The sequence below is a fragment of the Zalophus californianus genome, chromosome 9 (assembly GCF_009762305.2).
Source record: "Zalophus californianus isolate mZalCal1 chromosome 9, mZalCal1.pri.v2, whole genome shotgun sequence".
Classification (NCBI taxonomy): Eukaryota; Metazoa; Chordata; class Mammalia; order Carnivora; family Otariidae; genus Zalophus; species Zalophus californianus.
The window spans coordinates 88,243,487-88,260,566 of record NC_045603.1 but is presented as its reverse complement, the minus strand read 5'-3'; the positions used below and the strand labels follow the sequence as shown (position 1 = coordinate 88,260,566).

General features: G+C 33.6%; 1 protein-coding gene across 1 annotated transcript in view; it reads left to right on the top strand.

The window, feature by feature from the left end:
• PIK3C2G (phosphatidylinositol-4-phosphate 3-kinase catalytic subunit type 2 gamma) overlaps positions 1–17,080 on the top strand; it is a 382,139-nt gene that overhangs the window by 27,284 nt on the left and 337,775 nt on the right. Inside the window, exons 2-4 of the mRNA XM_027593856.1 lie at positions 7,672–8,431; positions 12,863–12,945; positions 16,390–16,547. Coding sequence (XP_027449657.1) covers positions 7,754–8,431; positions 12,863–12,945; positions 16,390–16,547 — 919 coding nt within the window. The 5' untranslated portion in view covers positions 7,672–7,753. The remainder of the gene's footprint in view (positions 1–7,671; positions 8,432–12,862; positions 12,946–16,389; positions 16,548–17,080) is intronic.

Genomic DNA, 17,080 nt, shown 5'->3' with positions numbered 1-17,080 from the left:
CAAATTTAATATTGAAAAAGTGAATCTGAAAGAAATTTTATTTTTATTACATTTTCAACATAGATAAGTATTTCTCATTCTCCTTTATCTCATGATAATGAGATTTTTCAGACAGGCCTCTAATGCATTTCAAGTTTTAGAACTGTGAGAAATGCTTGAAAAAACATTGTTATTAATAAAAATTTAAAAGTTTTCAACTCTTTTTACTGGAGATTCTTTGAGTTGAGTTGGTACTGTGTTGCAGTGCCTAAATTCAGGCATGCTCTAGATGTGATATTAGTATGATATGATTACCTATATGTCTCTCTTTAATCCTTGCTTATAACAAATCTGTAAACACAAACTTGGAGACCTTGGGTAAGTTAATTCACCTTTCTGTATTTCAGTTTTCTCATTTGTTAAGTGGCAATAATAATATCACAGCTTGAGATGAGAAATAAATGTGTTAATACATGTAAGCATGTATATGTATATAGAGTAGCAGCACAGAGTTGGTCCCAAAAATATTAGGTATCACTATTATTATTAACAACAACAAATGCTACAGTCTAAAGGAATTTTTAACTTCAGGATCAGACTAGTGATACCTTTAAAGATCTTCTTTAATGGCTCGACAAAATTAAAAAATCATTTTTAAAAATCCAATCAGTTCTTCGAAGCCACAAAAAAATTATAGTCACTTTATTTTTTATGTATAAAGAAAAATCACATTTTTTCACTTTTTAAATTTTAATTTGCTTAATTTTTTATCATTTTATTTTTTGTCATCATGATAAGTATACTCTTTAATCCCCATCCTCTATTTCCCCCAACTACCCACCTGCCTCCCCTTCAGTAACCTCCAGTTTTCTCTCTATAGCTAAGAATCTGTTTCTTGGTTTGTCTCTCTCTCTTTTGTTTCCCTTGCTCCTTTGTTTCGTTTCTTCCACATACGAGTGAAATCATGTATTTGTCTTTCTCTGACTGACGTGTTTTGTTTAGCATTATATTCCCTAGCTCTATCCATATTGTTACAAATAGTATTCCAGTGTGTGTGTGTGTGTGTGTGTGTGTGTGTGTGTTTGTGTGTGTGTGTGTGTATACACACCACCTCTCCTTTATCCATTGCCCTATTGATTGACACTTAGGCTGCTTCCATATTGGCTACTGTAAATAATGTAATGCTGCAATCAACATAGGGGTGCACGTATCCCTTTGAATTATTGTTTTTGTACTTTTGGGGTAAATACCCAGTAGTTCAATTACTGGATCGTAGGGTAGTTCTATTTTTAACTTTTTGAGGAATCTCCAAACTTTCCCACAGTGGCTGTACCAGTTTGCATTCCCACCAACACTGCAAGAGGATTTTTTTCTCCACATCTTTGCCAGTATTTGTTTTCTTGTGGTTTTGATTTTAGCCATTTGACATGTGTAAGGTGATAACTTCAAAGCAAGTTTTGATTTGCATTTCCCAGGTGATGAGAAATGTTGAGCATTATTTATGTGTCTGTTATCCATCTGTATGTCTTCCTTGGAGAAATGTCTCTTCGTGTCTTCTGTCCATTTTTTAATTGGATTATCTGGTTTTTTTGGCTGCTGTGTTTTATCAGTTCTTTATATATTTTGATACTAGCCCTTTATCAGATATGTCATTTGCAAATATTTTCTCCCATTTGATAGGTTACCCTTTGGTTTTGTTGATTGTTCCCTTTTTATTCACATTTTTATTTTGACATTGTCCCAATAATTTATTTTTGTTTTTGTTTCCCTTGCCTCAGGAGACATATCTAGAAAAATGCTCCTACAGTTGATGTCAGAGAGATTACTGCCTGTGCTCTTTTTAAGGATTTTTATGGTTTCAGGTCTCACATTTAGGTCTTTAATCCATTTTGAGTTTATTTTTGTGTATTATAAAAGAAAGTGGTTCAGTTTTATTATTTTTACATGTGGCTGTCCAGTTTTCCCAACACCATTTGTTGAAGATACTGTCTTTTTCGCACTGAATATTCATTCCCCCTTTGTCAAAGATTAATTGACCATATAATTGTGGGTTTATTTCTAGGTTTGCTGTTCTATTCCATTGATCTATGTGTCCATATTTATGTCAGTACCCTACTCTTTTAATTACTACTGCTTTGTAACGTAACTTGAAATCTGGGCTCTGGTAACTCCAGCTTTGTTTTTCTTTTCAAGATTGTTTTGGCTGTTTAAGGTTGTGGCTCCATACAAATTTTAGGATGGTCTTTTCTAGTTCTGTGGAAAACGCTGTTGGTATTTTTATAGGAATTATATTAAATGCATAAATTGCTTTGGGTAGTGTAGACCTTTTTTAAAAAAATATTTTATTTATTTGAGAGAGATAGACATAGTGAAAGAGAGCACCAGTGGGAAGGAGAGGGAGAAGCAGGCTCCCCGCTGAGCAGGGAGCCGCATATGGGGCTCGATCCCAGGACCCCAGGATCATGACCTGAACCAAAGGCAGCCGCCTAACTGGCTGAGCCACCCAGGCACCCCAGTATAGACCTTTTAACAATATTTGTTCTTCCAATCCACGAGCATGGAATGTCTTTCCATTTCTTTGTGTCATCTGGAATTTCTTTCATTGGTGTTTTATAATTTTCAGAGTACAGGTCTTTCACCTCTTTAGTTTATTCCTAGGTATTTTTTTGGTTTTGGTGCAATTGTAAGCGTGACTGTTTTCTTGATTTCACTTTTTGCTGCTTCATTACTAGTGTATAGGAATGCAACAGATTTCTGTACATTGACTTTATATCCTGCAACTTTACTGAATTCATTTATCAGTTCCAGTAGATTTTTGGTGGAGTCTTTAGGGTTTCCTATATATAGTATCATGTAACCTGAAAACGAGAGTTTTACTTCTTCCTTACCAATTTGGATGCCTTTTTTTTCTTTATATGGTCTAATTACTATATCTAGAACTTCCAGTACTATATTGAATAAAAATGTTTGAGAGTGAGCATCCTTAACTTGTTCCTGACCTTAGAGGAAAAGCTCTGAGTTTTTCCCTATTGAGTGTGCTGTTGGCTGTGGGTTTTTCATACAAGGCTTTATCAAGTTGAGCTCTATTCCTTCCAGACCTACTTTGCAGAGGGTTTATATCATGAATGGATGTTGTACTTTATCAAATGCTTTTTCTGCATCCACTGAAATAACCATATGGTTTTTATTCTTTCTCTTATTGATGTAACATATCACGTTGATTGTTTTGTGAATATTGAACCACCCTTGTATCCTGGGAATAAATCCCACTTGGTCATGGTGTATGGTTTTTTTTAATGTATTGTTGAACTCAGTTTGCTAATATTTTGTTAAGGATATTTGCATCTATATTCATAAGAGATATTGGTCTGTAGTTCTCTTTTTAAAAAAAAAAGATTATTTGAGAGAGAGAGAACATGAGTAGGGGGAGAGACAGAGGGTGAGGAAGAGAGAATCCTCAAGAAGACTCCCCATTGAGCACGGAGCCCATCATGGGGCATGATCCCAGGACCCTGAGATCATGACCTGAGCTGAAATCAAAAGTCTGGCGCTTAACAGACTGAGCCACCCAGGTGCTTCTACAGTTCTCTTTTTTTGTGCTGTCTTTATCTGCTTTTGGTATCAGGGTGATACTGACCTCATAGAATGAATATGGAAGTTTTCCTTCCTCTTGTATTTTTTGGAATAGTTTGAGAATAGGTATTAACTCTTCTTTAAATGTTTGGTAGAATTTGTTGTAAAGCCATCTGGTCCTGGACTTTTGTTTTTTGGGAGTTTTTTGATTACTGATTCAATTTCATTGCTGGTAATTGGTCTGTTAAATTTTCTATTTCTTCCTGTTTTAGTTTTGATAGGCTATGTTTTAAGAGTTTATCCATTTCTTCTAAGTTGTCCAGTTTGTTGGCACATAGGTTTTCATAACATTCTGTTACAACTGTTTGTATTTCTGTAATGTTGGTTGTTATGCCTCCTCTTTCATTAGTGATTTTGTTTATTTGGGTGCTCTCTCTTTTTTTTTTTTTTTTTTGGATGAGTCTTGCTGGAAGCTTATCAATTTTGTTGATCTTCCTCTTGCTGGGTTTGGGTTTTATTTGTAAATTTATTAAAATCACCTTGATATAACCTCATTTACCATATTTAAACTAAGATAGAGCAGGCTGGGCTAAGAAAGACTGCAACAGGCTATTAACTATGGTTGTCAGAATTAAAGTCACACCTGCTGACAAATCCTGAGTTTCATGACAGAGTCAGATGAGAGAGTCTCATTTTTGTTTTAATATTTTATTTATTTTTATTATTTTACTTTTATTTTATTATTTATTTATTTTTTATCATGTTCAGTATTTATTAAGTTTAGAGAGAGAGAGAGCATGAGCAGGAGGGGCACAGGGAGAGGAAGAGAGAATCTCAAGCAGACTCCATGCCCAGCATGGAGCCCAACATGAGGCTCGATCCCATGATCCCAAGATCATGACCTGAGTCAAAACCAAGAATTGGATGCTTAACTGACTACGCCATCCAGTTGCCCTGAGTTTCATTGTTTTAATGAACCGTAGTATTCATTACTAACATGAAGATAAAAAATGGCAATTCCTGAAAAAGACTGTGGCTAGATAATGTGACCTATGAATTAGAATAGTTTGGAATAACATTTTATAGATTAATTTTTTTTGGTTAACACTTCATTCTATACACTTCTTACTTACATCTCTTGGAAGTCTTTCCCCAAATCTATCAGTTTAATTCCTTTTTTTTCCTTTTTTAAAAGATACATTTATTTATTTTTGAGAGGGAGAGAGTGAGAGGAGAAGGATAAAGTGGGAGGGAGAGAGCGAATCTCAGGTAAGACTCTATGGAGCATGGACCCTAACGCAGGGCTTGATCTCATGACCCTGAGATCAACTTGAACCAAAATCAAGAGTCGGACGCTTAAGTCAGCCAGGCGCCCCTGAAGGCTATTTGTCATCTTTCAAAATTTGAAAAAGAAAAGCCATCAGGGAAATTCAAATCAAAACCACATTAAGATACCACCTTACAGTTAGAAGGGCATAAATTAAGAAGGCAGGAAACAACAGATGTTGGAGAAGTTGTGGAGAAATGGGAACCCTCTTACACTGGTGGTGGGAATGAAATTGGTGCAGCCACTTTGGAAAACAGTATGCAGGTTCCCCAAAAAGTTACAATTAGAGCCACCCTACGACCCAGCAATTACACCACTGGGCATTCACCCCAAAGACACAGATGTAGTGAAAAGAAGGGGCGCATGCACCCCAATGTTCACAGCAGCAACGTCCACACTAGCCAAACTGTGGAAGGAGCCGAGATGCTCTTCAACAGACAAAGGGATAAAGAAGATGTGGTCCATAAACACAGTGGAATATTACTCAGCCATCAGAAAGGATGAATGCATTTGTATCGACGTGGATAGAACTATCAGTTTAATTCTTGACTGCATTGAACTGAAACCTTTCCCTAAATCTATCAGTTCAATTTCTTGAGTAAAACAGTACAATAAATCTTACTCATTTATTTCTTAGGTCATTATGAGTTTAAGTAAATCTTAGTTCTAACAGAATAAAAATCAATTGCCATTGCAAAATACTGATAGAGAATCATATTTGATAGTGAACCACTATCATAATTATCCCTTTTTATAATTGTTAAGGGAATTTAAAAATTCCCTTAAAATAAAAAATAAAAATAATTTTTATATTTAAGGGATATGAATTTAAAAATTGATAAAAAAGACACACTTCAATTTCATTTTCTTATAACTCAATTATAATTTTTTAACTTATTAAATCATCTGTTCAACAAATACAAATGTGCAACTACTGTGAGTAAAGCAAAATACTAGGTACTGAGTTTTAAGTGAGAAAGATTAACATGGTCTAATGATATAATGGGAAAGCAAATTCTTACATATATAGCATCTATAGATGTTATCCTGAGGCAGTGAGAAAACCACTGACAAGCTATATCCAGAAGATATACTAGCTTAGTCTCTTAAATACATCACTATAATATTAAAAAAAATGGATTATAGGACACAAGAATGGATGCAGAAAATGTAGAAGCAGTTTCAGAGACAATGCCACATTCAAATTAAGGGGATAAAAGCTTTAGACTAGGATTGTGGCAGTGGCAGACAGGGAGAAGAAAGATTTTCTATAGGAACTGGTAGTTTATTTGATATAGGAGAATAAAGATGAGGTAAGATTCAAAGATGAAACTCTGGTTTCTGGTCTGAGCAATTGAGTGGATGGTCAAGTCATTTTCTATTACAGAGAACACCGGGATAGGGGCAGGTTCTTGGGTGAACTATGATACAAGTCTTGGACTTTCTCTTGGAGGTTAAAAAGTTTCCAAGTGGAGGCACTGAGAAGGTAATAATAAGAATAGTCTAGGTTGGAGTCATTAACATATAAATGGTACTTTAAGCCATAGGAAGTATGAAATAACTTACAAGGAAAGAATAATTGAGGAGAAAAGAAGCTCTGACAAGTGTCAAGTGGAAAATGAGTAATAAGCAAAGGAGTTTTTGAGAAAGAATAAACAAAGAAGGACTCAGAGAGTACAATATCACAGAGAGTCAAACTAAGAAAGCAAAAAATTTTAAAATGAGAAGTATGGTGAATGGAATAAGGATTGTAGAGAGATAGAGTAAAATAGAAACTGATGAATATTGGAGTGACTGGGTGGCTCAGTCCAGTAAGGGCCTGTCTTTGGCTCAGGTCATGATCCTAGTGTCCTGGGATGGAGCCCCAGAAAGGATTCCCTGCTCAGTGGGGAGCCTGCTTCGCCCTCTCCCTCTGCCTGCAGCTCCTCCTGCCTACCATCAAATAAATAAATAAAATCTTTAAATAAAAAAAAAGAAACTGATGAATGTCAACAGAATTTACTGACATGAAGCTCATTTGTGAACCTAATGAAAGTCATTTTGGAGAAATAATGAAAGAAGTTTGCAATTGTTGGGGCGCCTGGGTGGCTCAGTCTGCCTTCAGCTCAGGTCATGGTCCCAGGGTCCTGGGATAGAGCCCCACATCAGGCTCCTTGCTCAGCGGAAAGTCTGCCTGGTTCTCCCTCTCCCACTCCCCCTGCTTGTGTTCTCTCTCTCACTGCGTCTCTTTCTGTCAAATAAATAAATAAAATCTTAAAAAAGAAGAAGTTTGCAATTGTTTAAAGAGTTTTGGGAAGGGGAAGAAAGGGTCTAGCCAACTTAAAGAAAATTGGTTATGGGGTTATGGCAAGGAGAAAAAAGTTAAGACTATGTCTAGGAATGGAGTAATTGCTGATAAAGAGACTGTTTACCTAATAGAAGATTTTAACATGCTAGCATTCTTATAGATAGTTGAATTCAGAGGGAGATGATAAGTGGAGGCAAGTGGATCTTCAATAGGAAAAGGAGTTCAAAGGGGAATTTTGACTTTTGATTGATTCATGAAATTCCTGTCATAATTCAGGTGGACTTATTTTTCTCTTATAGGAGTTTCACAAATCCAAAGTCAATACTCCCCCTACAGACTTTAATGTTGTGAGCCCCGATGGAGTTTTAGATTATTCATGAATAATTTTATTTGTTAAGAAGAAGCTTCAAAACAATTGTTATATATTTACTCATCGTATTGTTTTTTGCAAGTTCTTTTATTTCATAATCAAAGAATTTTTTGTTTCTTTTTATGTTTTCTCTAGGAAAATTCCTATCCTCTTTTATAATATCATCAGGTATATATCTGGAGCAGAATCAACCCTCTCATTTACATAAAATAAAAAAATGGCATATTGTTGGAAAACAGATCTAAATACCAGTGAATCACATCAAGAGCAGCATGAGCACCAAGAATTTCACTCTGTAAATCAGTTCCTTTTCCCTAGCCCAGTCAGCCTGGGTTTTGATCAGCTAGTAGATGAGATCAGTAATAACATTCCGCTCTATCAGAGTGAAAATGAAGAAAACACTGTTTTTGTTCCCAGTGCACCAAGCGGGGACTCAAGAACACATTCGTTAGATGAAACACACCAAATATCCTTGAATGAATTAACTTCTAAAAGCTCAGAACTCTCCTGTCACCAAGTTAGGAAAACACCAGTAATTGGCTTTAGGAGCTCTGTGCTACCAAATCCTGAAAACACGAACAAAGGAAGCTCTTGGGGAAACCCCATAGGAAAATATCATGGTGTTGATGATTACAGATTCAATATTTTAGCTTCATCATCCACTAGTTTGGATAAAATTAATTCACAGAGAGAATTAGAAAATGAAAATCATAACTACCACATAGGATTTGAAAGTAGCATCCCTTCTATATATCCATCCTTTTCAACTGACTTCATGCCAAAAGAAGAGAATAAAAGAGGCAGAAATATGGACATTGTGGAACATTCTCTGATGCCTTTTGAAGGTTCTTCTTTACCCAGGACCTGGGAAAATACATGGCTAAAGAATAGAGAGGTATGTATTATATATGTTGACTTAAAAAAAAAAAACAATCTGAAAGAATCATCCAATAATGTACTGGATTAATTTAGTAATGAGAGTCACTAATCTTAAACAGGAAAATGTATTAATATTATTTGTGAAAAAATAATTTATTATTCACAAATTTTGTGTTCCTAAATTAATGATTTTTTTTCTGAAGAAAGAAAAAAATTATATCATTTTTAAAGGTCCAGTTTGGTCAAAACTAAATAAAATGTTATAGTCCTTACATTTTATTGGATAAAAATGTCATAATTGGAGGTTTTGATGAAAGTACTTTTGATTCTTATTGTTATTATGTACACACAGAAACATACATATATCTCATTAGATTTATATTTTGAGTCATACTGTCATAAATTAAAACTTTATGTCATTATGGTAGGAAAAATGTCCTTTTGCCCAGAGGCTCCTAAATTATACTGTTGGCTGGCATCTTCTATTGGGATCATTCCAAGAGTAGGAAATTAAGCAATCATGTACAATTCATCTTAATGGTTTCATCAGTAGTTCTCCAATCAATTTAGTCACCATAGAGTTTCTTGTATAATATTTGAATATTTCTCTGCTTACCCTGAGTCCAGACACAAGTGAAACTAGAAGTAAACAGTAAAAAAAAAAAAGAAAGAAAGAAAGAAAGAAAAAAGAAAAAAACATTATTGCAGCTGCAATTTACAGGGTGAAGCAAAAGAATTCCTCATTTATTCAACAACTATCATATTCTTAAAATAACATGATATACTAGGCATAATGAATGCAAAGAAAAGACATGATACTTGATTCAGAAATAGCATATTGTTCAAATTAACTTGTCAACAAATAATGGCAACAAAGTAAAATAACAGAATGAGTCCACAGGAGAAGAAATACCTAATTCTGTCTGAAGCATATGCAGGGGAGGTAGCAACTCAACTGCTCTGCATTAAAAGTCAATGAATTTTAGGGACATCTCTTTCTGATCAGAGCAGAATAACAAGTACTAAACTCCTGATTTCAGGCACTGAACAGAAGGCAGTATAGGACATGACCCTTGAGAGAAGGGAAACACCCCAGTGTTGTATGATCATCCTCCTTTCAGCTTGGGGGCACTTTCTTGCTAGTAGAGCAGGACAGTAGAGCCCAATTTAACCAACATTATCACTAAGCTTGAGAAGGCAGAGCCTGCATTACAGAGCAGAGGACATTTCCAGCTATGCAATGGGTGGGAGTCAGAAATCTGCATGAGATTTACTGTAGATTTTTGGCCAAGCAAGTGTGTTCACCACACACAAGTGTAAGTTATGCAGTGCCGAAGTTCTAACCTAGCAAGAGAAGACACTGAGCTGAGTACTTCAGGCATCCAACTGAGATTACCCAAAGCTATCTCTTAAGAGTATAAAACAAATACTCTAGAGTGAATGCTGCACCTACCAAAACAGATGTGGCTTAACAAAAAGGCTGAAGAGACCAAAGGGTCTTACTGCCTGCCAGAGAAAATTATATACATTGTAAAAAAAACCAACACAATTTATAAGGCGTCATGTATAATGTTGAACATATAATAATAAATACACAGATATGTAAAAGAAGCAAGGAATTTTGGCCCAAAATCAAGAAAATAACCCAGTCAATACAAAGAGATTCTGACACAGTCCAGATGTTGAAATTAACAGATAGAGACTTTAAGGTAGTTATAAAAAGAATGTTGAAGTAGATGAAGTAAAAGGTGGACATAATGAGTAGACCAATGAAGAATCTCAAGAGAAAGTTAGAAACTACAAAAAAAAATAAAGACTATGAAAATTCTAGTACTGAAAATATAATACCTGAAATGGAAAATTACCCAGTGATTACAGATCTAAGAATTTCAACAATTCCCAAACAGAATAAATACAAAGACAACCACATGTAAGACAAATCATAAACATTTGTGAACAAAAGGTAAAGAGAAAATCATAAAGGACAGCAGCAAGGGAAAACAGATTTCACACAGTGGAACAACAATCTGAATCAAAGCAAATTTCTATCAGAAACAATAGAAGCCAGACAACAATGGAATGACATTTTAAAAGACATATATCTATACCTATATAATATATAGATAATATCTATATATATACATACATATATATACACATACATATATATATATATATATACACATCACCATACTTTTGTATCCATTGAGTATACACTTCAAAACTTAAAATGAAATAGATATGTAAACAAATGCTGAGAGAAATTAGTCAGCTAACATGCACACAAAAATACTAAATAAGTGCTTTGAATGCAAGGAAAATGACACCAGATGGAATCTAGAAATGAATAAAGTGGGGTGCCTAGGTAGCTCAGTTGGTTAAGCATCTGCCTTTGGCTGAGGTCATGATCCCAGGGTCCTGGGATCAAGTCCTGCATTGGGCTACTTGCTCAGCGGGGAGCCTGCTTCTCCCTCTACCTACTCTGCCTGCCACTTCCCCTGCTTGTGCTCTCTCTCTCTGACAAATAAGTAAATAAAATCTTAAAAAAAAAAAAGAAAGAAGAAATGAACAAAGAGCAGTATAAGTGGTAAATATATTAGTAACTATGAAAACCTATTTTTGATAGCTATGTAAAGCAAAACAACAGCATATTTTATTGAGAGTTATTATATATATAGATAGATGAAAAATATATGACAACAATAGCATAAAGGATGGGAGGGTAAATGTTATTTGCTATTGTGAATTCTTACATTGTAAATGCAGTAGTACAGTATGAATTCTAAGTACACTGTGATATATTAAGGATGCATATTGTTACTTCGAAGCTAAGACAGCCACTAGAAAAATAATACTGAGAAGAAAAACTAAAATTCCAAAAGAGGAATTAAATGAAATGAAAAAAAAATTAAATAAACCAAAAAAAAGCAGGGAAGGAAAAATAGAAGAATAAAACAGAATAGAAACAAATAGAAACAAAAATGAGTATGGCAGTCTTAAATCCAACAATATCCATAAGTATACTAAATATAAATAGACTAAACTTTCCAAGTAAAAAGGAGAAATTGACAAACTAGATAAAAAAAAAGATTTAATTACTATCTACAAGAGATAAACTTAAGGCACAAATAAGTTGAAAATAAAAAATAAAAAGATATAATATTAAATCAGCAAACAAAAAGCTGATTATTAATAGCAGGAAAAGCACAGTTCAAGGCAGAGTATTATTAGTATTTGTATTATTATCATTTCATAATGACAGCAGGGTCAATCCAGAAAATACAATAAACTTAAATGTGTTATGTACCTAATAACAGCATCAATACACACAAAGCAAAAATTACTTCTTTTAAAGTTAATCATACACTCACCTTCTGACTGAGCCATTTATGGATTTATTGATAAGAAATAAAACACAGGTCCACATAAATATTTGTATATGAAAATTAATGGTTTTCTTTATAAAAACTATGAACAACTCAAATGCCCATCCACAGGAAGATGGATAAACAAATTGTGAAATAGTCATCAATAGAATAGTACTAATTGGCAATAAAAAAATGAACTATTGATGTGTAGCAACACAGATAAATTTAAAAATATGTATCATTTGAGTGAAAAAAAAAAGAAAGGAGAACATAGACTTAATCTATAATGTTAGCAATCTGAATAACAGTAGTTACCAAATGGATGTACAGTTTAACAGAAGGAGGTATGGGGGCACTTTCTCATGTGATGGAAATGTTCTATATTTTTATTGTGATATTGATAGCATGGTTGTCTACATTCCTCAAACTTAAATTATATATTTAAGAGTCAGACATTTTCTATACACATTATTTCACTTAAAAAAATCCCCCCAAAATAAAAATAAAAAACAGAATGAACTGAAGTGATGCAAGATGAGATGTCCCAAATTGTGCCACTTTGGTATAAAAGTTATATCAAGTTAAAAGTAATAAATACCAAGCAGATGCTGAAAAACTCTCCACTTCCCCCATAACTGCTTGAATTTACCTTGGAAAGCAGAGCCTGCAACAGGAAGACAGCTAATAACAGAGACTCCCCTTTACCTAAGGAACTTACATGCATAATAGGGCAACTCTTGCTTTTCAAACATTTCCTTTCACCTTCTTGCTAATGGCTTTCCTCCCCTTTGTGTCCTCAGGCCCCTACCCCTCTCCTCACCTCACAAAAATTTGGGGTTGCCTCATTGTTTTTGTAATCTCCTCTCTGTGTGGATTCCCCATACTCAGGCCTGTGAAATTTGATTTTCTCCTGTTATTTTGTCTCCTGTCAATCTGATGCTAAGTCCAGCTAGAAGGACAATAGGGCAGAGGAAAATCTTCCTTCCCAACAGAATCTTTAAAACAAAATTAAAATTGTAGAATTGTATTAATGTTTTCTCCACACCAAACTATATTAATTTAACAGTTTTTATTTTAAGCTGACAGGTTGTTCTCTTCAGCTAGTTGAAGTACCTCAAGGCAGTAATAAGACTCTGGCCTCCTTCTGCGACAAAGTAAAAACGTGAGTGTTGCTATTTCATTAAACTTTGAACTTTCTGTACCAGCATAAATTTGTCTATTTTAATTTAACATCACTGATTAATTTTGAATGTAAAATGTTAAAGTTTTTAAATAATTTTAATATAATGAAAAATGTAAATTTGTGACAAATTAGTTCATTAACTTCTGGTATTGTTTTTGTTGTTTTTAGTCAAATAATTTTATTCTCTTGAAAATTTAGTTAAAGCTAAATGTTTCATATTTCATACCTGCCCTTGCTATCTATTGATCATTTAGTCAGCAGTGAATTAATTTTTCATTTAATGACATAACTAACTAACTTCTCTGGTTCTGTCACAAAATAGCATAGATTTATCCTTCTTACTTGGGATATACTATTTAAAATGGTGAGAGTGTCCTCCTTTTAATAATTTAATCTTATCTCGAATGAACTGCCAAAATAAATGAGCAAATGCATGGGTGTTTGTCCACTGAAAAACAAATTTGTTCACTAGGGGATATTACAAAAACATCACTGATACTCTTTTTGCCCATTTAAAATGAACTTATAAATATAGATGTCTTTTTTTAAGAAGTTTCTCATTAGCAGTTAAAATTTATATAATGCCATCTCTTCTATTGCTAAGGTTCCTGAAAATTTTGAAAAATTAATGCATTTACATTTTGTTCTCTTGATTTTTATCTATTTATAGCTGTTTTAAAAATAATAAATACACATATAAATGAACTACAATTTATTTATCAGCTATAGCAGCTTACTACTAAATGATAGTTTGGGATTAAAGACTGGAATCATTTATTTAATCATTAATTTAAAAGGTTATTGGAAAGCCTAATAACTAGTCCATGTATGAGAGATATTCAAATGTAGAACAAACAGAAAAGCAAGGTCTCTGCCCTAAAAAACTTGTAACCCTATTGAAGAATTGAAAGGCACACAGATAAAAAACAAAAAACAAACAAACAAATAAACCAAGGACCTCAAATCCATGAAAATATTTAATATTTAATTAATGTCTCACTTGTTCACAGAAAAAAATTAAAATGACTCTTTGGATATCTAAATTAGGATCTTTAAAGACATCAATATTGATTCTTTTAAGAATAAACTACTCACTGTCAAAAATGGACAAGCACTGCCAGGAACTTTACACTTTAAATCTAAGATGTGATCATTTCTACCCTCTAAGCATGAGAAAAAGCTCTCTTAATATCACAAGATATCACTCAGTATAAATCCATTGACAAAACACTTATTACTAGACCTTCCCATCACTTTTTTTTAACATAATGTAATATTCTTAGAGGAAATCTTTGTGGATGCAATAGTGACACAAAATATTTTACATAATGGTTTGTCAGTAGCTCGTGGTGCATTTTCTGAATTTTTAAATGTAATTTTTCTCAATGGTTCTTTTCAAAGTAACCATGAAAACTAAAACAGACAAACAAACAATAATAAACTTTATAGAGTAGTGAAAGGAAGATATAGGTTATATTCACACACACTTGCTTTTCAATAATCTTTTTTGATGTATATTCATATATAAAATAATTAAATTTATAGATGCATAATTATTTTGTACACAAACACACTATTCATTCAACAGCAACTATTTCAGAGGATCTATGTACTAGGCACTGTCCAAGGCTCTTAATTCAAAGGAAGATCAAATTGAGTTTGAAAGCCAAATTTCATAAGAGGGTCACAATAGAATGGATTGATGTATCCAATTTCATCTGTTTTTTTGTCTAATATTTAAATAACCATACCTAAAAGTGTTACTGATATTTCTGTCATACACCCTTTAAAGAAGCTATCTAATTTGCTGGATTTGGTTTCTTGTTTTGACATATTTTTAAGCCACATCTTTCAAGGAATGTGTCATACTTTTGTTAAAAATGTAATAAAATGGCATAGCATATGAAAAGTTTTGAATACAGTAGACACTCAACAAAATTTTAGGAGAGAATAAGTCATTAATTTGCATTTTAAATTTAATTTTCCCAAACAGTAGAAGCTTAAGTCATGTATGCATGGAGTAGTATCCTATCATACGGTGAATGATAAATCATAAAGCCCCTCAACCAGAACTGGAGTCTAGACTTTTATTGTAGGTATAACAAAGGAGAGTGGCCCAAATCTTTATCCTAAACAATGGGTTCTCAAACTGTAGTTCCGAAGTAGCAGCAGTAATGGCTTACTTGGGAAGCTGTTAGTAGGGAAAATGTGAAGATTCCTCCATAGAGCTATTGAATCAGCAAGGATGAGGATGGGACTCAGAAAATAAGGTGATTCTGATGCATGCCATGCACTTTTCATTTGTCAGGCCCCTCAAGGAGGGGAGGTTTCTGTACAATTTAAGGGCATAGAGATTAAGCTACTTCAGTGAGCCTGGCACTACTTTAATGCTGCACAAAAAGAATGAATGCCAAGGATGTAATTCATATCGATACATTACATAGAATGCATAGTATACCCTCTATACACAAAACATATAACTTTCTCTTTGGGACTAGCACTACAAAATTTAGATGTCTGCATAATTAACAGCAACAACAACAAAAAAACCCCATGATTTCATATTCATCATCAAAGGCATTTTAAAACATCTAAGTTGCAAATAATTTTATGTTATATTCTACACGTGGGCAATAACATGGGTCGACAAGGATTCAGCTATAATAATATATAATGATAATTATGGTACATCATATGGGTATATGCTTACATTCTACAAGAATCTTTTGCATGCCTTTTCACTTTTAATCCTTGCAATGAATCTTTGAAGTAGATACAAATATCTTCATTTGTACAAACAAAGAACTGGTGAAATAACTTGCCTCTGACCATAAAACTACTAATTGGAAGAATCAGGATTCAAGCTCAAGGCTTCTGGCTCCAAGGATAAACTATTTTGCAATTCTCTGACTCATTTGAGCAATAAAGGATTGTTCAGTGTGTACAAATGACTTCTGGGCTAAATTACTTATGCAAAATCCAGAGATTTGTGTAAAATCCAAAAATTTACAGCCAAGAATGGTATTTACCAATTGGACACAAGGTAATTTATTTTAAAAAATCCTTAAATCAAAATGGGTGACTTCCAGCTTGAGAAATTTATCAAAAACCAAGGGGAGGCATTTAGGCTTCAAAAGTAATGTCAGTGAAGGAAGTAATCATTGTTCAGAGTGAATTTTCATGCCTAATGAATGACAATGTATTCTTAATTGCTTCACATGAGATGCTCCTGGGGAAATCTAAAGAATGGTCCTTTACAGTTGTTTTGGTATAATTGTAATCTTTACCAGTCTGGCCTCACTAACAGCACTGTACCACAAATCAGCTACTGATTGTTTTCATATTTTAAATCTTCTACAGCAAAACTGTGCATGAAATTTCTTATAATCTTCTCCTAAGTATTATTTTCCATATATTTTTCAGAATAAGAGAAACATATCATGCAGCTGACATTAATTCCAATTCAGGGAAGATCTGGAGCACTACTACAGCATTTCCCTATCAGCTCTTTTCTAATACTAAGTTTAACATAAATATTTGTATTGATAACTCAACGCAACTACTTCATTTTACACCATATGGTAAGCAACCTTGCAAATAAGTATAAAAATCTACATAAAGCTGGTATAGCTGCATAGCCTTGAGTCCACAGACTGAAAGCATTACAAGAAATGTTATTAAATGCTAGTATTTTGCCCTGAAGTGAAGTTAAGAAGAAAACAGCTGGAAACCTCTTGTTAACATTTGTTTAGCTATTGTTTTTAAGAACTCTCTTCACATAGCTCACCCCAGGACACTACTTTCCTGCTATAAAATAGTTGATGGCAAGTATAATAAATTTTTAGCATATTAAAAACAAAACCTAATTTCAAAAAGATTATAAAGCATATGGATGAATATGAATGAATATACATGTATGAAAATGGCAATACTACCCATTAGAAACAACTATGTCATTCAAATGTGAATAAATTATGACATAAAACAGGCAACTATACATAGTCTTTATTCCCACTGTACAAACTATAGGAGCCTTAGGCAATAGGTCCATTGAATCAGTCTCTGGGGATGGATCCTGGAACCTGGAATCTGCATTTTATCAAACTCATCAGAT